The sequence below is a fragment of the Raphanus sativus genome, chromosome 7 (genome assembly GCF_000801105.2).
Source record: "Raphanus sativus cultivar WK10039 chromosome 7, ASM80110v3, whole genome shotgun sequence".
NCBI classification, from domain to species: Eukaryota; Viridiplantae; Streptophyta; class Magnoliopsida; order Brassicales; family Brassicaceae; genus Raphanus; species Raphanus sativus.
In genome coordinates this window covers 18,893,157-18,917,838 of record NC_079517.1, presented here as the reverse complement: position 1 = coordinate 18,917,838, position 24,682 = coordinate 18,893,157, and the positions used below count along the sequence as shown (strand labels likewise).

General features: G+C 33.4%; 5 protein-coding genes across 5 annotated transcripts; all 5 read right to left on the bottom strand.

Annotated features, from left to right (window-relative positions):
- Nucleotides 1-78: 78 nt before the first annotated feature.
- Nucleotides 79-1,550, bottom strand: LOC108814772 (probable E3 ubiquitin-protein ligase LUL2). Its single transcript, XM_018587397.2, has 3 exons — nt 1,084-1,550; nt 478-976; nt 79-368 (listed from the first exon to the last, which is right to left on the bottom strand). The coding sequence occupies exons 1-3, from the start codon at nt 1,374-1,376 to the stop codon at nt 249-251; spliced, it is 912 nt and encodes a 303-aa protein (XP_018442899.1). The 5' UTR covers nt 1,377-1,550; the 3' UTR covers nt 79-248.
- A 1,117-nt stretch (nt 1,551-2,667) lies between these two features.
- On the bottom strand, nt 2,668-4,286 carry LOC108814455 (aquaporin PIP2-1). Its single transcript, XM_018587031.2, has 4 exons — nt 3,906-4,286; nt 3,374-3,669; nt 3,122-3,262; nt 2,668-3,007 (listed from the first exon to the last, which is right to left on the bottom strand). The coding sequence occupies exons 1-4, from the start codon at nt 4,210-4,212 to the stop codon at nt 2,888-2,890; spliced, it is 864 nt and encodes a 287-aa protein (XP_018442533.1). The 5' UTR covers nt 4,213-4,286; the 3' UTR covers nt 2,668-2,887.
- Nucleotides 4,287-13,060: 8,774 nt separating this feature from the next.
- Nucleotides 13,061-13,762, bottom strand: LOC108836274 (60S ribosomal protein L12-2). Its single transcript, XM_018609451.2, has one exon. It carries the CDS (start codon nt 13,693-13,695, stop codon nt 13,195-13,197), a length of 501 nt encoding a protein of 166 aa, XP_018464953.1. The 5' UTR covers nt 13,696-13,762; the 3' UTR covers nt 13,061-13,194.
- Nucleotides 13,763-14,854: 1,092 nt separating this feature from the next.
- LOC108836275 (cytokinin riboside 5'-monophosphate phosphoribohydrolase LOG4) lies at nt 14,855-17,609 on the bottom strand. The gene is made up of 7 exons (XM_056990668.1): nt 17,375-17,609; nt 16,887-16,984; nt 16,767-16,797; nt 16,348-16,447; nt 15,465-15,535; nt 15,248-15,391; nt 14,855-15,162 (listed from the first exon to the last, which is right to left on the bottom strand). Exons 1-7 carry the CDS (start codon nt 17,495-17,497, stop codon nt 15,082-15,084), a joined length of 648 nt encoding a protein of 215 aa, XP_056846648.1. The 5' UTR covers nt 17,498-17,609; the 3' UTR covers nt 14,855-15,081.
- Nucleotides 17,610-23,154: 5,545 nt separating this feature from the next.
- On the bottom strand, nt 23,155-24,059 carry LOC108838241 (uncharacterized). The gene is made up of 3 exons (XM_056991411.1): nt 23,919-24,059; nt 23,674-23,817; nt 23,155-23,475 (listed from the first exon to the last, which is right to left on the bottom strand). Exons 1-3 carry the CDS (start codon nt 24,057-24,059, stop codon nt 23,155-23,157), a joined length of 606 nt encoding a protein of 201 aa, XP_056847391.1.
- Between the last annotated feature and the right edge of the window lie 623 nt (nt 24,060-24,682).

Below are 24,682 nucleotides of genomic sequence, written 5' to 3'. Positions count from 1 at the left end.
GGCCTGTTGCAGTGTTGTGTTGCTACTGGTTCTAGTGCTCTGTTTATTAAACTAATCACAAGACCTGAACTCGCCTAATAGTACCAAAGGTAGCCTAATGATATACATATATACTAAACACTTGAAAACTGGAATATTAAAGTATCGTTGGCATGATGTAGTAGTAAGTAACTTGAGTTTCAACATATCCAACCAAAAAAAGCTAGAACAGACTCTGTACAAACAAGGGAAGAGCAACGAGGCAGAGCTCAGCGGATGGAGCCATTGGTGTTGACAGTAATCTCCAAAAGCTTATCCACAGGTTGTCTACAGATGGGACAGAGGTTTGTCTGAAACCTCAAAAGCTTTGCACAACCGCTACACATACACTACCAAAAAACAGATGGAAAGTTAGCAAAAATCTATTCAGCCATATTTTTCCCAAAAACCTCTCCAAGATGAGGTCAAGTAAGATTGCAGAGATTAATAATGCTTTACCATGTGCCTGCAAGGGAGAACAGTGGTGTCACGTGGCTCAGTCAAGCAAATCACACATTCTTTACCACACTCGGTTTCACCTTCTCCACTACCACTACCACCATCAGCTGTATTACCAATCCCATAAATCTCCTGAAGAACATACTTACTCCCACTAACCCACAAGATCTGCTTCACCACTTTAGCCTTGTACTCGCCTTTATCTTTCTCCAAAACCGCGTGAGTTATCTGACGGTTGGGCGTTCTAGACTCAAGCTCATCTTCTTCTTCTGATGATGACGCCTCTGCTTTCACCGCCACATGATACACATCAGACTCGTTAGCCTCAACCAACTCAGCCTCTGATAAAGCAGAGAAATCAATCCCAGTTCCAGAAGGTTGCTTGAACTTCTGGCCTAGACCCTTGGGGAAACTAACAGTTGTGGATGCAAAGAGATTCGGCTTAGTAGCAATCAAGTTACAGTCTTTGTCTTCTTTGGCAAAGAACATCACAGTGATGCTGTTTGATTGGATCAAGAAAGACAAGTAAGAGATATCCAACGAAACGAGACAATCTCTACTCTAGTTTAAAGTTAATCTAACGGATGTGAAGGATTGATCGTTTACCTTCCGGGGACGTTGGCATCGAAGGTGAAGGAGAGGAGGAACTTGGCAGGGTTAGATTCGTCAGGCTCGAATCTGAGAGTCTCCTTGTTTAGATTGACGTCGTTCTTTATAGTCACCGCTTCCTGGTGCTCCACGTAAGCAACCTGTGGAGGAACCCTAGCAGTAGCACCTCCTTGATTATTGTGGTATGGATAATGGCCTTGGTGGTACTGGTAATACTGCAACGGTGGTTGATTATTAGGGTTTGGGTACGGCGGCGGATCTCGGCGAATTCCACCGGTTACATTGCCCATTTTTAAAATCAACTTTGCGAAGATCGACACAACGGTGGGAGGAATGATGATCGGGGAAGCCAACGCTAGAAACGGTCAGAATCAAGATTGGTTTTATTATTTAATTCTCTTTTTTATCTCTTCTCTTATTGTTATTAGTATTTACTCTTATAATTCTTCTTTCTTTCTTTTTTTTATAATTCTTCTTTCTCTACTCTCTTTGGGCCTTTACTTCAAAATATATAAACAAATTAACAACTGTTTTTGATAAAAAAAAATTAACAACTGTTTTTCTTTTAGTATCCTCCTTCATTTCTTCTTGTAAAATCAACTGTTACATAATATCTATTACAAAACAACAGTTGGAGAAATACAGGAAAGACAAGTGCTAGACTGTCTCGGTTTTGACCGATCAGTATATATCTGTCAATGCAATTACCGGCGTGAATTAGTGGTCGTTTGTGCTATTTTGTAGGTTTTAAAAGTTAGGATTCTGAAGAAGGTTGTAAGAGCCGAGTCTGCTTGAAGATTGGCCAAAGTCTGGTGCATTGCAATCTGCGGTGGATGATAGTTCTGTCATGATGGTTTAGTTTTTAGTGTTATAGTTTCTGAAATGAGTCACCGTTTTCTGATAGATTTGGTCAGAAATTTATAATCGCTCAGAAACGATCAGAAATTTCTAACCGATAACTAATGAATTTTTTTTTCTGTCAAAAATTTCTGACGGTTCTATTAGTCGAAAAATTTTAATAGACAAAACAATTAAAAATTTCTGATGGATATTACTGTCGAAAACTTCTGACATACTGAACTGTTAGAAATATTGACCAAAAATTTTCGAAGGTTCGATAGGTAGAAAATTACTGACGGCTAAATCTGTTAGAAATTTCGTTTTACAATTTAAAATAAAAATAAAAAACCGTTTAATAGAGAATTTTAAATTTTAAATTATTTTAAAAGTCTGCAAAATTCAAATAAATACGAGTCTAATAATTAAAACACAAAGTTTACATTGTCACTAATAAAACATAATAGAATACATTAATTTGATAAACATAATTTCTTAGAACAGCCTGTTGTTTTGCTCGCTCTTCAACAAGATCTGTCTTCAGCTGCTCCATCTCTTGAACAAGACATGGCGAAAAAAAGGTGGACTCGATGAGACAGCAATTAGAAGTTTTTTTTTTGAAACTTTAAGGCAATTACGGGATTACTGATTATATATGTAGTTAGACCAATTTTTGAACGTTTAGACCAATTTACAAACAGAAACAAACATAAAACGAAAACATTGGTAAAACATAAACGCAAATGCAAGAATACAACCTCATTGATTTTAATTCAGTCACTCGATAAACTTGGCAGTGGTGTAAGAAAAAACAATTACACCGAATGAAATTGCAAAAGCAAGTAGAAGACATAAATAAGAAAACAGAGATTTGATTTAGATAATTTGTACATAAAGAAAAGATAACTATTTTTAGTTATCATCTTATTATTTCAGAATGCGTTTTGGTGGGCAAAAGCATTTATTAGACGTTTGCAGCACTTCTGAAAGACCCTAGAGACTTGGAACCTGAAGCTCTAAGAACAAACTGGTGGTAGACTGCAGCAATCGCAGCTCCAATGAATGGTCCCAGCCAAAAGATCCACTGTTCCATGTTTTAATCATCAAATTAAAGTTAGTATTTGCTTACTTATCTTCCCTTATAAACTACTTATATAGTTACTTAAAATATAAATGAGGGAAAAACATGAGGTCATACGTGATCATCCCATGGCTTGCTCTCGTTGAAGATGACGGCTGCTCCGAAACTCCTCGCAGGATTTATTCCAGTTCCGGTGATGGGAATGGTAGCCAAGTGTACCATGAATACCGCAAATCCAATAGGAAGTGGAGCCAACACCTTTCATTTCATTTATATTCCAAGTTAATTAAATATTTACTATGATCGAAAACATGCACATTCGACTTGATACGGGGTAACAATTGCTTTTATAATTTTAATTTGACTCACTGGAACGTGGGAGTCTCTGGCACTGCGTTTAGGATCAGTGGCCGAGAAGACTGTGTAGACAAGAACGAAAGTACCGATGATCTCTGCAGCCAGGCCAGTACCCGTGCTGTAGCCATCGGCTAGAGAGTTGGCTCCACCGCCGTAACGGACGTAGTAAGCACTTTGGAAGGCTTTGACAAACCCAACTCCACAAATTGCACCCAAACACTGAGCTACCATGTACAATATGGCTCTAACCAAGGATACTTTTCGGGCCAAGAGTAACCCAAATGTCACTGCTGGGTTTATGTGACCACCTATATAAACAAACAAAATTCAAAAGGTGAACAAGTGAAAAAATAAGGTACGCTCGGTAACTAAAATTAACATGTTTTACTTCTGGTTAACATTAGGTTAATCAATGGCTCGATATAATTAGCATGCTTAAACTAGAAGTATTTAATATCAAATTATCAGTGACCCCGTAATAAATATATGACTCGTTTTCGTGGATATTAAACAAAATCAAGAATTCAAGATTGACGATTCATACCAGAGATACCGGCGGTGCAGTAGACGAGAATGAAGATCATGCCACCGAAGGCCCAAGCAATACCAAGGATTCCAACTCCACCGCAGTCAACGCCGCCAGCAGTACTATCTGTCTGAACCTTATAACCGATGACTGTCAAAACGGTGATGTATAAGAAGAGGAGAGTAGCTACGAACTCGGCGATGACTGCTCGGTAAAAAGACCACTTCGTCAGCTCCTCCGGATCAAACAGAGGCGCTGGCGGCGGGTCTTGATAGTCTCTTGTCTGAAACCCTTCTCCGGCAACGGCTTCCACGTCCTTGGCCATTACTTATTTCTTTTTTTTTTCCTTTCCAGCAAATGGTTTTTGTTTTGCTTCTATGTTGTGTGGTTAGTGAGAGTAACATGTGCTCTGTTTTATAGCGAGAGCTCCTCTTGTTTTTTTTTGCAGCTCCTCTTGTTGTGTTCATGTAATTTCTTTTTAATTAAATTAAGAATTATAAGAATACGTTATTGTATTTCCTACAACGTATTTCCTAAAGTTCTGTAATGAAATGACGTTTTTAACAAAAGAAATAATTGAATGTAGAAAATGCATGCAGCGTGTATGATTAGTATGAGCTTACTGACTTCCCAAAATAATTATAAGCTAGTTGTCCTAAGCTAAAATATGATTAATAATTTCTTGAGAATTATTAATACGTAAAGTCAAGAGCCCTAGATACAATTTTACAATTGTTAACCATCTAAATTAGCAAACGAATATAAGAATTTGGTTTAAACTTTAGTAGAATTTGTCTTCTAGACTCGGAACTAATCAAGTTTTAAGTTGTGGCAATACTATACTTTGAACCAAGTCCTAGACAAGAAAATATTGATCCAAATCTATTCAACATGCATGGAATACATAAATAACGTGTCAGATTAGTTAGTTTATGATTTCATAAGACAGAACTTTATGTCCACTCGTATACACTTGTTTATGGTATGGTTTTATCTATCCTACTAAAAGACTAATAGTACCAAATCAGTGGTGATCGCCGATTGCCATCAGAACCACAACTTTTGAAATAGTTTAGTAGTTTTGAGTCATTTTAATTTGAGATTTTCTATTTTTCTGGTAGACAAAGGAGGTTTATGTTTACTTTAACTTAGCCTCGCCGCCCAACACCTAAATGTCATTTTCATTCCGACCGACCCAATATGTATATATATATGTGTGTGTGGTGTGTGTGTGTATAAATGATGTTATACTCTTTTTGTCTTATAATACCATAGCCTGTCATTTATTCACATTTTAAAAACAACAACTTTTTTTGCCCAAAACATTTTTATTTTATTTATAATAAACATTTTTTATGAAAAACACACTTGATATGATATTGAATATCATAATGTCTAATCCTAATTTAAAATTTCTTCCAACTGATGTTAGAAATATCCAGATTGTCTATTATTCGATAAATATATAAATTACATGAACTAAAACTGAAATCTAAACTTGTCAAACATTAACAATTTTGTTCTTAAAAGAAATCAAATCCAGGATAAACAGATTTACGCAATACAAAAAACTTAAAATTATGAAGAGTGAAAAAAAAAAAAAAATATATATATATATATATATATATATATATATATATATATATATATAATCAATGTTGCTAATTACACTTGATTAAACAAATATTCTATCTTCTTAAAATAATATATATTTAAAGTTAAAAATGTATAAATTTTTTATTATAAATACATTATTTTCTGTGATTAGTTATTTTTACAATTTTTAACCAATCAAAATTCAGTAAACACAATTAATATTTTCAAAATTGCAGTTTATCATTATTATATGTATAAAAAGTGTATAATATGTATATTTTAGAAAAAAATTCTAGAGTATTGATCATTTTGAAACGGAAGAAGTATAATTTAAAACTCAAGGATTAGGATATAAAATCAAGGCATCATGCAGCATGAACTAACCATCCACACGTAAAAGCTTCGTGGTTCAGTTTCTCTGCGTGGAGTCGGCTTTTAGGGATTCAAAAAGTAAACCGTTTTCATCCTAGATCTACTTTTGGTAGCTGTCGCATGTGGTGGTGGATATTTGGTACCATGCTCTTTCCGATCTACGACGATCCTTCTGTCTACAGATCTTGGTGCGTTGTTCACCTTCTGTGGTCAATCTCGTGTCTCTCGATGGTGTCGTCGGAGATCGTTTCTTTTGCGTTGTGGGCAAGTGAGCTCTGGAGGTATTCTCTTCCTCGTAGAAGTGTCTCAGGTCGATATATACTGGTGGAGTTGGTATTTCAACTTGGTTTAAGGCTCGTTAGGGTTCGGCGTACAATGCGAAGGTGGTTGTCTATGGTCGTGTGGTGACACCGAGCACTGGTTTTGACAAGCATCAGTAATTTTTTTACGGTTCTCGTGAGAGACAAATATAGTGGCATTTTTTATGGCTCTAATCTCAGGTCGCTGCAGTGTCAACATTTGGTCGGATCCCACATCCCATTGCCTTCGTTGCCTCTTGGTCAGCTTAGGTAGTGTGCTCGACACATTTCTGTGCAGGTTAAGGAGATCTTACATGTTAAGAGACAGTGGCGGTTAAACGATAAAGAAGAATGCAAACTTGGTAAGATCATCGATTACTGGTTAATTCAGACGACGTTCTGGAGGTTCTTGCATCCGAATTAACGAAGTATCCACCTTTCCAAAATTAACGTCAATAGTAGAAAACGGTTATTGGTAATCTAGTAACCATTGAACTCTCTAGCAGAATGCGCCGTATGTATAGTAATGCGAAACTATAATTGCAAACATAGTAATCTAGATTATTTTGTTCGAATTTGGTTTGTATTCGATCTTGATGGCTTTTCGGGATTGATAAGTATATATTTTTTTAAAAAGCCTCGACGAATCCATCATGGCATCTAGTGCATCAGTTATATTTGCACGGAATACAAAAAGAAACAAAAAATAAAAGAGCTGAATTGCGCTGATGAACAGAACGTGAGCGGGGTACATATTCCACTGAGGTCATACCATGTGATTTGGACAAAAGGGACACGTTTGGCACGCCTGAAACTGACGCGTCGCTAGCTCCCAACGAAGAGATCATCGCCGTCCATATAAATGAAATTCAGTCGAACATAGCCGTCGGTTTATTTAAGGGAAAATTCCATAAAAATATCCGAACTAAATTTTGTTAAGCTTTTTAATACCCAAACTTTTTCACTACCCAGTTTAATACCTCAACTAATTATTTTGCTCATTTTAATACCCAAATTTTTAACATTGTACCCACTTTAATACCGAAACTTTATTTATTTAAATAAAAATACTAATAAGTTTCAAACAAAACTTAATAAAATCTCAAAAAATCTAAGAAAAAAATATTAAAAATTCTAATTTTATTTTAAGATTTAGAAAAGAAGGTAGATAAACCATGGAAAATTTTTTTTTTTCAAAAATAAATGAATTTGAATGATAAAAATAAATTTCGTTTTTTTATCAGAAAACAAACTAAATACAATATTTAAAACTTAGAAATTTTATTACAAAATTTAATATTTTACACTATTTAGTTATTTTTATTTCTCAAACACCAAAAAAATTTAGAATTTTCTGAGTTTATTTGTAAATTTTAGAGATTTTTTAAACTTTTATTTGAAACTTATTAGTATTTTTATTAAAATAAATAAAGTTCGGGTATTAAAGTGGGCACAGTTTTAAAAGTTTGGATATTAAATGGAGTAAAATAATTAGTTGGGGTATTAAACTGGGTAGTGAAAAAGTTTAGGTATTAAAAAGCTTAACAAAAATTTAGTTCGGGTATTTTTATGGAATTTTCCCTTTATTTAACCACTTACATATCGCCACGTTATGCAGTGCCCACAAACCATTGACACTCTCTTCATCCAATTCCAATCTCTTTGTGAAATTGCAGATTCCTGACAACAAATTGAAAACGAAAACTAAATAAAAAATGAATAATTAGTGGCGAAATTAAATAGGCAAAAGATGCAGTATCATGGTTATTCTTCACTTGGCAGTATCCTTATCGTTTTAGCTATGTTAGTTGGCTACTGTTAGACGAATACTAGTGATTTTTTTTTTTCTTAAAATCATGAAAATGTGAAAGAAATTTATATATATATATATATATAGTATGTCACATATTTCGGTTTATGTAAGAAATAGTATTTTTCTGAGTTGTATATCATTCTTTAACTCTATTTCTATTTTGGTATATCAATAAAAATTTGTTTAAACAATATATATATGAATTATTTTAAAGTAAATATATAATTTTTAATATCAACATTTTTTTGTTGAACTTTCTTTTTGAAATTATATTATGTATAACATTTATTTTTGTTTATATAATTTATCATTGTTTCTTTCAATAATTTTTTTTTGTCATCATATATGTTATTTGGAAATATGATAGAAAGGAAACAAAAGTTGAAAACAGATAAAAAATCTGATTGTCACAATTAGATATAATATTTCAATTCACTAAATTTACATTTGTAATTAACCATCATAAAAATTAAAATGAATGCAACACGTAGAATAGTGATTTTTCAAATAATATATTTTAAATTATTTGATCCAAATAAACTTATAGTAAAAAATATTTAAGTTTCTTATAGATATTTTATATATGTAATTCTTAAAAATATAAAGAAAGTGTAAATCATAATTTAAAATTAAAAAAACTATTTTGAAAATATAAATACAACATCTCTGTAGTATTAATTCTAAATATTTTTAGCTCATTAAAAATATTTTGGTTTCTGTTACTGAAGTTGTGTTTAGTTATATGAGAAAATAGCTTGATAAAGAAAAAAGTTCTGTTACTTAATCTATATATATTTTGCTATCTAAGATTATCTTTTAAAATAAATTAATTATTTTTAATATCAACATTATTTTTTTTTTGTGAAATTTCCTTTATATGAATGTATAATATATGTTTTCGTATTTAAAATTATTGTTTCTTTGATAAATATTTTCTTTTATTATATATGTTTTTAAAAATAATAGAAAAGAAAAAAAAATAGAAAAATTGATAATGGCAATTAGGACTAATATTTTTAATTCATTAATGATAGCTATGTAACTAATTCATTAATGGCAATTAGGACTAATATTTTTTTAGCGGTTTTGGCAATCATATACATTAGCATGGCTCAGTTTATGAACTAGTAGGTATGAAAAAGAAAAACTAATTGGTGATTAAATTGGAACATTCTCTATAAAAATCTACAACTTTGCCTTTTTATAATGCTAATGTTCCTAATTATAAGAAATGGTAGTGTTCCTTTGAATTTTTATTTGTCTATCTAGGACTTCTCGTAATTTTGGCAATTCTGAACATGTTTTACCTTTCGTTCATGGAAAAAATTAGGGGTGGGCGTTCGGGTACCCGTTCGGGTTCGGATCGGATATTTCGGATTTTCGGGTATTTCGGTATAGGAATATAGAACCCGTTCGGGTATTTCTATACTTCGGGTCGGGTTCAGATATTTTTAGTTCGGGTTTGGTTATTTCGGATCGGATTCAGATATTTAGATTTAAAAGAAATAAAAATAAATTTTTCATTTTTTTAAGTTTCTTGTATTTAAAAGTATAGGTTTTATTTAACTGATTTTTCTATTTTTATAGATTGAATGATTAATAGTTATGGAGATAACATTTCAAAAATAAAAATATTAATTTGGCTATTGTTTTTAAACTTTGGATGCAACTTACATGAAACAAAATGTTTGACATGCATTTTAAATAAATATCACATTATTTTCTTCATAATTATATATATACTATATGATCTTAAAGTATGTGTAACATCAGTATAAATATTTTAAATAAAATGAGAGATGTAAACTAGAAAAATAAGGGTAAGTATACATATATTCGATTATCTTCGGATATCCATTTGGGTTCGGGTATTACCCGTTCGGGTTCGGATATCCAATATATATCTTCTAACTTAATATCCGTTTGGGTATTTTGCTGCTTCGGTTCGGATTTCGGTTCGGATTTTTCGGATCGGGTTCAGATGCCACTTCGGGTATCGGGTAAAGTGCCCACCCCTAGAAAAAATAGTAAACTTAACTTTAAAAATGTAGAAAAATGTAAAAATATATAAAAATTATTAGAAACATAAATATGACAATTTATATGTTTAAAGCTTTTTATAGAAAATATAAAATCATATTTTATTTTATTTTCTAATTACAGTTAAAATACTTATTCTACTAATCTACTTAGTCTATAAATCGAATACTAAGTTTTTTATATATAGATCTATCCCAAGAAGGTTTGGAGTACGATATTTATCCCAAAAAAACAAAAGTGAATCGCCACGAAAAAGCAACAAAACAACGAAGAATAAATATGAGGAAGAAGGAACATAGAACATAGAAGAAGAAAATGAGAACATAGACGACTGATTTTAATAATGCGAAGAAAAAGAAGAAGAAATCACCATTGAAGAGAAGAAGAAGCTTTTGACGGAGAAAACAAGCGAAGAGAATAAAAATTAAGTTAACCGTATGTTTTTCTTTGTATTTTAAATTTCCTTTTTATTTATAAAATTATATTAACAAAATAATTAACATATATTATATATTTTAATTAATCTAAGGGTATAATTGTATTAACAATAATTAAAATCCTAATGAAACAAAAATCTTAAACAAAATTTTAGTGGGACAAATTTAAGTTCTAAATGTCATTTTTATCCAATTATCTCAATTGAACAAAACTTAGGTTCACTCCCTACGGTGAACTTCTACATTCACCCACCAATAGGATTTAGTTATTTAAGATTTGATATCTTTTAAAAAAGGAAACTAAATAATAAGAATTTAATGAAATAAAATTATGTTTTTAGTGAAATAAAAAATAGTAGAAATTATCAAAAAGATATTTATTTTAATACTCATAAATCCGTCGGTAAATACTAAACCCTAAACCCTAAATTCTAAATACTAAATCCTAAACTCTTAAGGAAAGCCTGAACCCTTGGGCAAACCTTATACCCTAAACTCTTAAAATTAAACCAAACCCTAAGCTCTAAAACCTAAATCATGATCCCTAATACTAAACCCTAAATCCTAAATTCCAAAATGGTTTATGGTTTAGGATTTAATATTTGTCCAGGAGTTTAGGGTTTAGGGTTTCGTGTTTAGAATTTAGGGTTTAATATTATGATTTATAATTAAGGGTTTAATTTTAAGAGTTTAGGGTATAAGATTTGCCTAAGGGTTCAGGATTTCTCCAAAGGTTTAGGGTTTAGTATTTAGAATTTAGGATTTAAAATTTAGTATTTGCTAAAAGATTTATCAATATTAAAAAAAAAAATTTTGATAATTATTTATCTAAAAACATATTTTTATTTCACTAAATTCTTATTATTTAGTTTCTTTTTTAAGAGATATCAAATCTCAAATAACTAAATCATATTGGTGGGTGAATATAGAGGTTCCCTTTAGGGAGTGAACCTAAGTTTGGTTTATCCTAATTATATATCCGATCTTTACCGCATGATTTGAAACAAATTAGTATACGGACTATTAATTACTATTTCTGTTTCGTTCGCTAGTCATAGTTTCCAGACGTTTGTTTTGTTGGTTGGTTCTCAAAGCCAAAGGTCAAATGTTGCGGCAAGTCAAGTTCAGAAATGTGTTCTTTTTGTGATCTGTTGCAGAATGATCTCACCTACAATGTTTTTTTGGTTGAGTTACATGGTGGAAGGTGGATAAAAGTCACTCCTTGTCCTATTTTGTCTTCATTTTTTTCCGAATTTTCACTTTTTCAGTCATGAATGACATTTTTACAAGAATATGACATAGAGCATGGCAAGGAGATTTTTTTTTTTTTTTTGTCAAACAGCAAGGAGATTTCTTTATACCCTCAAATACAAGGGATTGGTGGAAATAGTCTCAAAAGTACTCAACAATATGAACAATCTAAGTCCTAAAGACATGGCATTGCCCGCACAATTAGGGTTTCTAGCTCGGCATGAAAAGCTGATAAACCTTTTAGGCGAATAAAAAGGGGAGACATGTTCTTCCATTGAAAACCAACGGACTCCAAGTCCACAGTTCATCTGTGGAGGCACAAGCTAAATATTGATATGGCACCGTGACAATAAGAGATGTGATCTAAAGAGAGAGCTCTCTGTTTTACCGAAGGCGAGTTGTAATGCGTCTATTGGAGACCGATTTAACTATAATGAAAATCATCACACTACGTTCTTTTCGTACATAAACTATCAATCTACTTCAACGCCACGAAATATGGTACAAGATATTGCTTCAAGTAACAAATTCACTCCACGAGCTCGAACATTTGATTTAAGATTGAACAAATGTGAAACATGTAACATTTTGCGAGTTAAATATGTTGATCATCTTCAAACTCTATTGGTTCAACTATATAGAAAGATAATGAAGTTCTCCAGCTCAATGTTCTAGGAATCAAATTGACCATAATTATCCAACCTGTGCGCCAGTGGAGGACACATAACACACTATGGTGGAGGAACTAAGACTTAATAAACATCACATGTTTCATGTTCTCACACAATCACATAACAGAGAAGACAACGCGAGGTAAGCTAAATGGCTCACTAACAAATAGACAAATAACACATAAGAAATCGTAACCGGAATTCTTCCTATACAGAGAGCTAACGTAAAAAACTAATCTAAAAACCTCTATCCATGAAACCAAATGGCCACAGTTATGTTAATACATGCAAAAGCCTTCACTAATCATGTTATCATTATTCATTGATACGGACACTACATAACTGGAACCAAAGTAGCATAAATCTAAACGATAATCAAGACTAAACGAACAGTTACAAAAAAGCAGGATGCAAAAGACTGATAATAATTAAACCGAAGAAAATGACACCAATCGCTGAAGAAGACAGTTACGCTTAACTGTGAAAAAAATGAACCCTAACATACATCGTAGGCAGTGAACAACAAGAACCAATTTAGAAATCAAACCTCGTGAAATTTACATACTTTACCATCAATAAGCAAACTACAATAACTAAGAAACAAACAATCACGGTCAAAGTTTCCAACTCTAAGAAAGCAAACGCATAGAAACAACAACGAATCTCACATACTGATAATGAAACCAAAGTGAGAGAGATTCAAAACATTGCGATTGATAAACTCATTAGTGTTCTTGAAACAGAGAAAAGAAAACGCAACAACAAATCCAAAACTGAGTCATTTCTAAGTGAAAAATAAAAAGACAACATCTATCTTTCTCGTTTCCCTTAGTTCTCAGGAATATCAATCTCGCCCTCTTGGATCTCCTGCTGAAGATCCTTGGGGTCCTTCCCATCAACAGTGCACCCAACAGAGACACAGGTTCCAAGAATCTCCCTCACAGTCCCACTCAACTCCTTAGCAATAGATCTAGGCCTCATGATCCTAGCGATCTCAATCACATCATCAAACGAAATGTTACCATTGTGCTTGATGTTCTTCACCTTCTTCCGGTCCCTCTCCGGCTCCTTCAACGCCTTGATCACAAGCGCCGCAGCCGATGGAACCACCGTGACCTTAGCCTGACGATTCTGAACCGTTAGCTTGACGGTGACGCGGAGTCCCTTCCACTCTTTGGCGGTTTCTTTGGCGATGTCTTCTCCGATCTTCTTTGGTGCGAGACCGAGGGGACCGATCTTGGGAGCGAGGGAACTGGCGGCTCCGACTTCTCCTCCGGTTACACGGACGTAGACGTCCACGATCTGGCTCGGGTCCAACTTTGGCGGCATGGTTGGTTGTGGAGTGTGAGAGGCGCCGTCAAATGATTTCTTTTAGGGTTTTTTTTTTGAAGGAGAAGGAATGAAAGTTGTGGCGGAACCTAGTGTTTATATATGACGATGTAGATTACTCGTCTGACGGCCCAGCCCAAATGTATATGGGCCTTTAGAGAATCTCACTGAAATAAACAAATTCATTCTGTTTTTTTTTTGAAAATGCCACGGATAAAATTTTTTGGTTCGGAACTCGGGTTGTTCGATTCCGTTCTTGGGTCTATATCGGTTTATGTGGTTAGTTTGATGTAAAATCCAAATTCTGGTTTGTAAAAATCCGGTTTATTTCGGTTTATTCGATTAATGTGGTTGCTACGTACAAAACCGATCGATTCTTAACTTCACCCGGATGTTAAATAGAAAACCGAAAATGTCGGTTTGGATTGGTTCGGTTTTTGCAGAAAGCCCAGGACTATTTGCAGTTAAGAGAGATTTGAACAAAGTTAATTATGTTCCAGTTCCGTTGAAATGTAGTTGAACAACTTTTTTTTTTTTGTAACATTTTAATCAAGAACTTAAACTAATAAAAAAACATATTCTCTGATTAATAATTTCACAAGCATGTCTTTTGGGAGCATGAGTATATTGCTAAGATGGCTTAACAAACTGAAGTACCTGGAAAGTCTGCTCAAAAGAATGTTTCGATAGAGTGAACTCTGAACTCAATCACTCCTAGAGCTAGAGCCAGGAAGAAGACAAACTTATCACCAATTCTGCAGTGTTCACTCACTACTTCTGAAACCTAACTCTCACCAAAGGCTGACAGAGAAGAGGCAAACTCTCAAAGAAAGCTATCAGACGTTTACTTGAGAAGCAAAGTCATATGGACCAAGGTCTTGGGTTTGATCTCTTCTCTGTTCTTGATCCTGGCGCTACTTGCAACTTTCCTCTCAACTCCAACGGAGAAAGAGAGAATTGTTGGAAGTCCAAAAGATCAAGCAAAGCTCGTTACCCCTCCAGTGCTGAAACATGTGAAGAACAAGGCTTCGCATGATCAACTTGTGTGAGTTAAGTTTAGTCAGGTGTTATTCAGACAACAAAAAGTTGATTATCTTTTAATATAAGAATCAAATTTTGATTACTGTTTTTTGTGATATAAAGGCCAAAAACATTTAACTTAGTTAGAGAGGAAAGTGATTCATAGAAACATAAACATTTCAGAGTTAAAGAGAAGTAGTACAATTTACACAAAAGATCTTCTTCCCTCAAGTGGAAATTTTGCAGTTTACACCTCCTAATCAAAAGTTTCTAAGATCTTAAAAATCTGTTTCCTTCCTGAAAGTTAAGATCTATCTTGAAATCTCCTGACATTAAATAATTATAATTATATGACTATAATGATCCTCAGTCTTCAGAGGAGTAGCCAATCCGCTCAATCTCCCAGCATAGCTTAGAGGCAACACTTTCATGACAAGGTGAATATTCCTGCAGACAGACAACAATATCACAGTTTATATCAGAAACCCGTTTCTTTCTTTTGAATCCTTCATCTTGCTAGTTGACAAGTTACCTCAAGCTTCTTTACAAGCTCCTTAGCAGTAGGTGCAGAAATTATGATTTGGCGTGCGGTTGGACTGATGAATCCTTCTTCAACAGCTTTGTCAATGAAAGAGAGCAAAGAGTTGTAGTATCCATCAACATTAAGCAAACCCACCTGCATCAAATGGATGAAGGTTAGCTTTTAATGACTTGGGTTTGAAATTATCCACCAAAGTTTGAATCTTTACCGGTTTGTCATGTATCCCAAGTTGAGCCCATGTTATGACCTCCAACAGTTCTTCAAGTGTTCCATATCCACCTGTAATTTCAGAAGCAGAAAGAGATTATTATCTCTTTACATTATTTTTTTTTGGCTTTTATCTCTATACATTATTACTACTATTATTTGGTAAATTCAATGCTTCCTCCTGTTCTCTGGCTCTGTTTTACATACGGACATGATCAGAAAAGCAGGGTTTTATTGAAGAACAAGACCTCCCTGTATGGGCAAAACATGCTTTTTCTAGGACTGTTTTAGGTTTTGTCTTTATACATGAAACAGGTAATAAAAAAAATTAAAACTTTAGTCACAGTAACAACCCAACAAGCTATATGGAGTAAGTACCTCCCAAGTATAGGTAAAAGGCAAATAACAAAGAAACATATTAAAGATAAGAGATAGGTCTCATTTTCAGTGCGAGATGTGGAGGGGTCAAGGCTTCTTTATCCTTTTTATTTACTTGTCTATATAAAAAACTGAAAATCATATACTTTTAAAATTTCAAACTTAAAAGAATGTATACAGCTTGAATTTTTGACCAAGAAAACATGTTTTTACCAATGTTTCCTCTTCCATCTTCTTTGGCACTAGTCAAAGAGTTAAAACCCTTTTCGGTGCTCTTTTTCAATCATTATATTGTTCTTCTTTAAAAAAAGAAGCTGATTTTGCACAATTAAGAAATTACAAAGCCTAAGAAGATGCTTATTAGATCCTTAAACAAGGCTGTCACTAGACTGTCACAAGTTTTATCTCACATAATCATTACTTGTTTGGAGAACTGACCGATACAAACAGATGGGACTTTGACCAATTTCAAGATTTAAGAAAGGTTTTAAAACTTCAATACTGACCTGGTAAGGCAATAAAAGCATCAGAGTTTCTAGCCATCTCTGCTTTTCTTTGATGCATATCTGCAACTGCTCTTACTTCTCCTACTGTTTCACCGGTCAACTGCCAAAAAGAGAACCCCATTTAACCGATAATCTTGAAACTTTAGATAAAATTAAAAGAAGGAAAGCAAAGCAGCTTTTGACTGTTCTATGACAGAAGCAATGATGACATGTAAGCAAATTGGCTTATTTTGAAATTCCTTACAAGACTTAGCTATCAAACTCTCCATCTCACTTTTCTTTTTTCTAGGCAACCATACAAAACTAGTGCTTATGAAAAGGGTTTGAGTTAATGGATTTAAAAGATAATAGTTAAAGAGGATTCAATAACCAAATTAAAATAGTTTAAGCTTTTTTTCTCAGGGCTTATAGCAAAATACCTCTCTAGGCATGAGCGTCCTGGGAATAACTCTGCAGTAATATGATAATAAAGATGATAAAAATATACATATTAGTATGTTTCAATCTCAAGTCTCTGATTAACTGATTGAAGAGTTTACCCAATCACATGACGACCACCGTCATGAACAGCTTGTGAAACCAAACCCATCAAACCTATGCTTCCACCTCCATAGACTAGATCAATGTTCCTTGAAACCTGCCAAGTCAAACAAAACAAAGGAATCTTCTGAGCCATTTTTTATATTAGAGATAGATTGATAAAAGAGCTAAGAAGAGGAATCAAAACCAAAGATACTCCTATTTGTACAATCATACATATGCACAGATAAAAGATAACTATGATTAAAAAAAGGAAAAATGAAAAACTGAGCTATCAAAGAAGCACAGTTTTCACATGTCAACAAAATACTTTTAAAGGTTTTATTACTTGTAACATGAAAAGTGTTTGTAACAGAACAAAGACAGAGGAAATGCTCTGCATTTGCAAAAGAAGAGGACGAACAAAACACCCACAAACATGGTCACTAATATTTGGTAACCAGAGTATTGAAGCTGTGATAAGTTAACATAGATACGTATGTAATACCAATTCGTTGCCTAGTTCCACAGCAGCATCTTGGTAACTACTCTTCTTGCCTTGGCTGCTTCCACAGAACACACAGATTCTACCAAACTTTGACTTTTGCATGGTTTCAGTGTTCACTTCCATTGATTAAGCAAGAAAAAAATCTAATATTTTTGCCCAAAGAAAACAGAAGGTTATAAAAAGCTCTGGGTTTGCTTCATGGACTAGAGTGGTACACACCGTACATGTGTCAAAGAAGAAGCCTTATAAATACAGAGTGCGTCTTCTCGTCATGCTTATTTATTTATTCTTGGAATTTTTTTTAATATTTTTATTAAACAGTTTTCTTTGTATTTTCGTGAATTTTCCACGTGAGAAAATGAAGCGCGCGCGTTGCATCCACCAGCACTTACATTTCATGTTGGCACGCGTGGACCATTTCCTTTTGTTTCTCGTTATTTGTTGAGTTGATTACGAAATCAAACACTTTTTTTTTTGCATCATCAGAAGCATGCCATTTGAGGCACACTTCTTTTCTCTTCCCCCTATGTGTTTATACCACTATATTTTTACGCTCTAGTTAAGCTGAGGAAGAGATGAATTTGTTATATTAATATAATAAAAGTGTGTGGGGACCAAAGAAAGGGACGTGTTTCCAAAGAGTGGCGTGTTTCCTTTGGTTTGGGAGACATACTATTTATCCTATCAAACATTTTTATTTGTTTTTCCTTAAAATTTAGTATATATAAAATAAATATTATTTCATAACTGATTGTAATTTGTTTTCTCTACATTTTAAGATCTACTAACATATATATATTTTATATATTTTAAAAAATTATATAAAATGTGTGGATATGAAAAATGTGGATAGAAAATATGTTCATGTACAAAAAAATAAATGAATAGAAAAAATAAAAAAGATGTCCACACCGGAGCTCAGATCTGCTGGCCAACCTGTCGTCTGAACTCGGACTTGCTTGCCGTCTCGTCGTTCCCTCCAGACCAGAGCTCTCGGATCTGCTCGTTATCTCTTCCGTTCACAGAATCTCAGATATTTGAAAAGAAAATGAGCACCACAGAGATAACGAAGAGTCATATTTTCATTTTTTTGGTATTATTAAATCACTTTCTCACCCATGTATTTGTTAGCTAATTTTTTGTTTTATAACAAACATTTAGCTCTTTTTTGGATGCAGTGAATTATAATTTTTTTTCCTTTACATTTTAACACCCATTCTAATATATTTTATATAATTTGTAAAAAAGATGCACACTTGAGTTTTAGACATAGAATGAATACACACTTGAGTCTTAGACATAGAATGACTAGTATTGTGAATATGAATAGATGTGGATATCGATCTGTGGACAGTAGACCAAACATACCAAACTAAAAGTTTGAACCCTTCGAATTGCAACCCACAATTGACTAAATTAACCAAACTTTTTTTTGAGCAAAAACTAACCAAACTAAACCAAGCAATAACTGACATAATTTGAAACTAAACAAACCCAAATCTCCAATAACGAACACATTCCTTGAATCTTAAAGATTCAAAAGACAATATGTCTATGAGTTACCGTAAGCAAGTCTCTTTGATATGCATATGTGTGTACGTGTTTGTGGATGCTGAAAATGGTTATTATTTGTGGATGTGGACGAAAGTTCGCCATTGCCATTTGTGGATATGGATAACTGATGGAATATCAAGAAACTATAATCTTCGAGTTAAGAATTGACATATCCAACTAACTGATGGTCCACAAACTGCTTCATTGAGTCAAAACATATCCTAAATCCAATCAACCAAACAAAATGTTCAATAAACAGATGAGGCCAATTTTAGTAATCATGAGGAAGAGTTTATAGTCACAAACAAGAGTTTACATCATCTGTAAAATCTTTAATAGACACACCACAAAACATAATCACAAAATATAATAGACAGGAGAGCTTGTCGTCGTCTTTTCCACTACGGAGGTCGGACCTATTCGTCGTCACGTCCTCTCCAAACCGGAGCTCGGATCTGCTGGTCGTCCTGTCGTCATCTCCACAACTCGGACCTGCTTGCCGTTGCATCATCCTCTCCAGACCGGAGCTCTCGGATTTGCTCGTCATCTCTTCCGTCCACAAAATTACAGCTTAAAACAAGAAAAACATAAAAGGTTAGAGATTTCGAAAATCCTTGAAAGTCAAAAAAAATTAAGGAATTCAAAATACAAACCTCCAATGTCGATCTGCGGTGAAGAAAGAACTAGGATTAGTAAACGAAAGATTAAATTTGGGAAAGTAGATCTGACTTTCAAAAAATGGAGTCAGAGAGAGAATATAAGTTGTTTTTCGAAAACACAAAAAAAAAAGAGTTGGTATATCAAATTTTTTTTAACTATGACGAAAGTGACAGCTTAGTTAGGAGTAACTATAGTTTAAATATGATGTAGTTAGTTTGAGGACAAGAAATACATTGAACAAGAAGAAAGCAACAAGTGTTCTTTTATGCAATTTCAAAGACAGAAAGTGTCTTACAGAGTAAAAAAATCTTATTTATTTTCTTTTTCTTCCATTCTGTTTTTGTTTTATTAGCTTTCCTCCTTTCCCTTTATGAGTATATTCTAAACATAAAAGTACTGTATAAAACATCTTTGCACGAAAAAACATCGTTGATATCTACTAACTAACTCCAATGATTCTGGAACAGAAGAAATCAAAATGGTATAGAAGTTTAGAAAACTTTGGTTGAAAGGTGTATTATATAACATAAAGTATATAAGAAATTAGTATATAGTAGTAATGAAAGATTACACATGAGGGATGTTTAACATAAAAATGGTTGCATAATACATAAAGGAGTACGTATAAGAGATACAGCAAATCTGTAGCACGAGTTTTAATAAGAGAAACTATGACATGTTTACAAATTATTTTACATATATTATTTATTTTGTGCTCATTTACGTATTATGAAATAATAAATATATTGAATAATTGACAATCGGATATATATAAATAAATTGGAGTAAACATATAAATCAAAACAATCAATTTTGTTTCATATACAATATTTTTTGTTGGTAAATGAATTAAAACAATCATTTATTGATTTTATATAGTATATAATTAAATTTAAATGATATTGACATAACTATATAATATATTTTAATATGAATATGTATTATTGAGGCTTCCTACTCACATAATTTTATTAACATTTATATATTTGCTATAACAAAATTTAAATCACTAATCACAAATTTTCGATGTGAGTTTATAATAGTTTTATTAAATTATAATCATTTTAAAAATTTAATGAAAAATTGAAATTCAAAAATTTTAAGATCTCAATAGTTTCCGATGAAAATTTCTAAATTAACATATTTATATATTTTATATGGTATATAGTTTAATTTAAATGATAGATATATATCTATATATATATATTATAATATGAATAAGTATTAAATAAGACTTTATGTTTATATGATTTTATGATCATTTGTATCTTGTTATAACCAAAAAGTTAAACCATTGTCACAAAATTTTCAAAAATTTCAATGTGAGATTTTTAAAGTTTTTAGTAATTTATAGTCATTTTAAATTTTCAAAATACAATAGATAAGTAAACATTTAACTTTTTATTATATAGTTAATGTGAATGTTTAATTTCTTTAAATAATATAATTTGAACAAAAAGAATGGAGAATACAAAAATATTATCAAATCTTTATTTCAAAATTATTAATTGTCATATATATGCTAATCATATAGAATAATTTTGTAACTTTCATTTAAGGAAAGAATGAAGAATATATTTTTGTACACTACTAAAAAATTTGATATTTAATTTAATAAAATGTATAATATATGTTTAGATGTAACAATATATATTTCTTAGCATTCTAAAAATCATCCTAGTGATGACATGTGGATACCTAAAAATGTTATAATCCTTTTTAATTAATAATATATAATAATTTTTTAATTAGAAATTATCATAAAAGCTGATTGAATTATTAATGTAAGTAAATCTAGGAACCTCACGGAAAGTCCTAAATGTAAACTATGATTAAAATTAATAATTTGTCTTTAAAAATTCTCTAGCTCATTTATAATGCTCATTTTAGTTTCTTTTTGCTAAATCATATACATAATGCCACTCTTTCCTTTTTTCTTAGAGCATCTATGTGTGCATTTCTTAAAATTTGTGGGTCACATTTACTGTTCGATTTAGTTTCGGTCGAATAGGTTTGTAGTTTGGCCGGTTTAGTTTGTTCGAATAAGATTGTCGTATTATGAAGCCTATATGTTTTGTGCTTCATCCGATTAGGGCTTCATCGTTGTCCTCCTCCTTACAGAACTCAACCTCGCTGTTTCCAATTTTCATAATCTGGAAAACTAATGTTTCTCTTCTCATCTCTTTACCTTCCATGTCGTCATCTCTTCAGCTCCTCTGTGGTTCAATGTATTTCTTTTAGTTCAGGGATAATTGTTATTCACATTAAACTTATTTACGATGTCGATGCCTCCGTTTCCTTCATCTCAAATCTATAAATATGAATGGGTTGGTAATAGAATGGGGAATAATCCAAAGTAGACAGTGAATCAGAAAGAAACACAACTTTTCTCTCTAGAAGGCAACCCAAAGAATCGTCGACCTAACCTCTGCGCGGGCGTGCGGTCTCCACCGCCGCCGCTGTCAGAGGGTTCTTCTCTTTCCCCTCCTTGTTTTTCTCTTTTGCCTATACTCTTTTCTCTTCCGCCATCTGATATGCGGGCTTTTATGTGAGTCTCGGTTCTCTCCTGTGAAGGTCGGCCGCTGGATCTGTGTTTGAGTTGGTCTTATGGTGGAGCTGCGAGGATGTCACGGTGGAGATGAGAGTAGGGTCGACTTTTAAGGGTTTGAAATCGGGTCTCATTTTTTCAATCTGGGATCCGTTTCGTGTGTCGGCAGCACGTGGAGGAGAGACGGCTCAACCACTAGATCCGGTTTGCAGGCTTCCAGTTTTGTCTCTCTTTCCGGTCTCAGCAATATGCGTCTGTATAAGTCTGTTGACTTCTCCTTGGGGTCTTGGGCTGTCTTGTCCTTTGCTTCAGAGACGGGTGCTTCCACTACAAGAAAACATGTTTTTTGCTACTGCACAATTAGTAGGTAATCAGTAGCTAAATCAAGATTAGTAACCGATTAGCGACTGATTAAGGCTGTCGTTATAGTGCTCGTCGCTAAATAAATCAGTCACTGATCGGTCAGTATTTTGCGACTGATTAGCTACCCAAACATCAGTCGTGCAACAGTCACTAAGTAGTGGGTAATTTACGACCACGGGAACGACTCTAAAGTGACTACTTTAGTGACCAAATAAACGGTCGTGGTACAGTCGCTAAATTTAGTGACTGCATTGCAATTGATTAGCTACCGAAAACTGACTGAGTTGCAACTGATTAGCTACCGATGTAGCCACGGTTTGTGACCAATTACTAACTGACTTAGCAACTGATAAATGACTACAAACATAGATTTGGTATTTGCATATTTATCCATTTCGTTTTTTTTGTGCGATTAAAAGTTTATACATAAAATTTAAACATACAAAATGAAAAAACTGAGAGTGATAAACGTTTTTAACATAATATAAGAGGTACCAAAAATATACATTGTATCACTTGAGTTGTTTCCTTCCAAAAAGATACATAAGATCAGAAAACAACTCCAACACTTGAGTTGTTTTATGTTCAAGATACCAAAACACCATAACTCAAGTTAACACCATAACAACACCATAACCAAAACACAACTTAGCTTCTACTGATTAGTAGAAGCTGGAGATGATGATGCTTCAGAGGCAATGAAAGCATGGTACCTTGGGTCAGTTGAAAGGATATACTTCTGCATAGTGGTGAACTCGGCCATCTTAGACTGGTTAGCAGCTTCAACCCTAGCACGGTCTTCCTCAGCCTTGGCAATAAGAACAGCTTGTTCTTCTATCTTGCGTTCAGCTTCTTCAAGCTTTCTTTGCATGTGCAGGAAAGAAGCAGAGCTGCTGGGATCATTTCTTTTCCACTTAAGCTTCTTTTTGAGGCTTCCAATACCAAAAAGATCTCCTCTGTCATTGCAGAAAGTGGACTACAACAAAGAAAAAAATATGTCAATCATCACCAATCAATTTCCAAGCTGGAAAACATTAGCTAAAGTCTAAATGCAAAAACAGAAGACTGAATTTTTTTTTAAAGAAAAAATACTAGACCTGCATAAAGAGATCGTTGTCCTCTTCTACTGATAGCAGTGGCTGGCGGTCATTGAGATTTCAGTGCTATCCTTCACAAGGTTAGCCAACTTCTCTTCCTTATTCTTTTTGTAAGCCTCAATAACCTTTTCTGCTTTGAAATCGACATAGGTTCCATCTTTTTTTGTATGAGCCTTGATGAATACTTCACCAAAAGTCGCAGGTCTTCCCAACTCAGCTGTCTGAAATGAAATGCAAGAAAGACATAATGAGTGAAGTGTTACTGCTTATGAGACAAAAAAAAACGAGACAAAGAAAATGAGACAGAGAAAATGGGACTAACCAGCTCCTGTTCGATTTGCATATATGACTTCTGCCCTGAGTTATGCTTGGCAATACCAAGACCATTACGGTCAGACTTTCGATCCTTTGATGCCTTTTTGCTCTTATCCACTGCTGCAGCAGTGTCCCAATAGGTAGTCATTTCCTTCCAGAGTGTATCTCCTATCCAATTCGGTTGCTGTCGAGATGTCCTTACATCACTGACCATACCCTTCATTCGAAGCTGACAAATGGCTTCAAAGTGTTCTTGAACAAGACCGGTTAGCATGGGATTCCATGTGTGTGATTTCTACAAAATAACAGAGAAAATGTGTTAGTCTAAAGAAAAGAAAGAAATATAAATCGCATGTCAAACGAAAAGCTATGTATACATAATAATCATCACAAAATAAAGGACTATAGATAGAGAAGGTACCGCAAATTCAACAAAGTATCATTCTTGTCTGTATCTAGGCACACAGGTCCAGCTATAGAATGGCTTATTAAATTTCTTTTTCATGATCTTTGATATCTTACGGGCCAAGCTGGACTTGTCATAGCCAAACCTGCAACACAAGAGGAAAAAGAACAGAACTCGCAATCAGCAAACTCAAACTTAATGTCTCCATGATGTTAATATCAGCAAACGCAAACTCAAACACCAAGCTGGACTTAATGTCGCAATCAGCAAACTCAAACTTAAGAACATAACAGACAAGCTTCTTCCTTTATTTTGATCACAACAGACAAGCTTCTTCCTTAATTAAACAAAACTCACACTTAATG

What these genes read in the sequence shown, in the direction of transcription:
- LOC108836275 (XM_056990668.1), bottom strand. Translation starts at nt 17,497, where the DNA reads ATGGAAGTGAACACTGAAACCATGCAAAAGTCAAAGTTTGGTAGAATC. An exon ending in GGTGGTCGTCATGTGATTGG is followed by an intron (nt 16,798 to 16,886) that starts GTAAACTCTTCA and finishes ATATTACTGCAG; the next exon opens with AGTTATTCCCAGGACGCTCA. An exon ending in TTGGGATACATGACAAACCG is followed by an intron (nt 15,392 to 15,464) that starts GTAAAGATTCAA and finishes CATTTGATGCAG; the next exon opens with GTGGGTTTGCTTAATGTTGA.
- LOC108814455 (XM_018587031.2), bottom strand. Translation starts at nt 4,212, where the DNA reads ATGGCCAAGGACGTGGAAGCCGTTGCCGGAGAAGGGTTTCAGACAAGA. An exon ending in CCAGAGACTCCCACGTTCCA is followed by an intron (nt 3,263 to 3,373) that starts GTGAGTCAAATT and finishes ATGAAATGAAAG; the next exon opens with GTGTTGGCTCCACTTCCTAT. An exon ending in GCAAGCCATGGGATGATCAC is followed by an intron (nt 3,008 to 3,121) that starts GTATGACCTCAT and finishes AACATGGAACAG; the next exon opens with TGGATCTTTTGGCTGGGACC.
- LOC108836274 (XM_018609451.2), bottom strand. Translation starts at nt 13,695, where the DNA reads ATGCCGCCAAAGTTGGACCCGAGCCAGATCGTGGACGTCTACGTCCGT.
- LOC108814772 (XM_018587397.2), bottom strand. Translation starts at nt 1,376, where the DNA reads ATGGGCAATGTAACCGGTGGAATTCGCCGAGATCCGCCGCCGTACCCA. An exon ending in GATGCCAACGTCCCCGGAAG is followed by an intron (nt 977 to 1,083) that starts GTAAACGATCAA and finishes CCAATCAAACAG; the next exon opens with CATCACTGTGATGTTCTTTG. An exon ending in TTCTCCCTTGCAGGCACATG is followed by an intron (nt 369 to 477) that starts GTAAAGCATTAT and finishes GTTTTTTGGTAG; the next exon opens with TGTATGTGTAGCGGTTGTGC.
- LOC108838241 (XM_056991411.1), bottom strand. Translation starts at nt 24,059, where the DNA reads ATGACTACCTATTGGGACACTGCTGCAGCAGTGGATAAGAGCAAAAAG. An exon ending in TGCAAATCGAACAGGAGCTG is followed by an intron (nt 23,818 to 23,918) that starts GTTAGTCCCATT and finishes ATTTCATTTCAG; the next exon opens with ACAGCTGAGTTGGGAAGACC. An exon ending in AAGAGAAGTTGGCTAACCTT is followed by an intron (nt 23,476 to 23,673) that starts GTGAAGGATAGC and finishes TCTTTGTTGTAG; the next exon opens with TCCACTTTCTGCAATGACAG.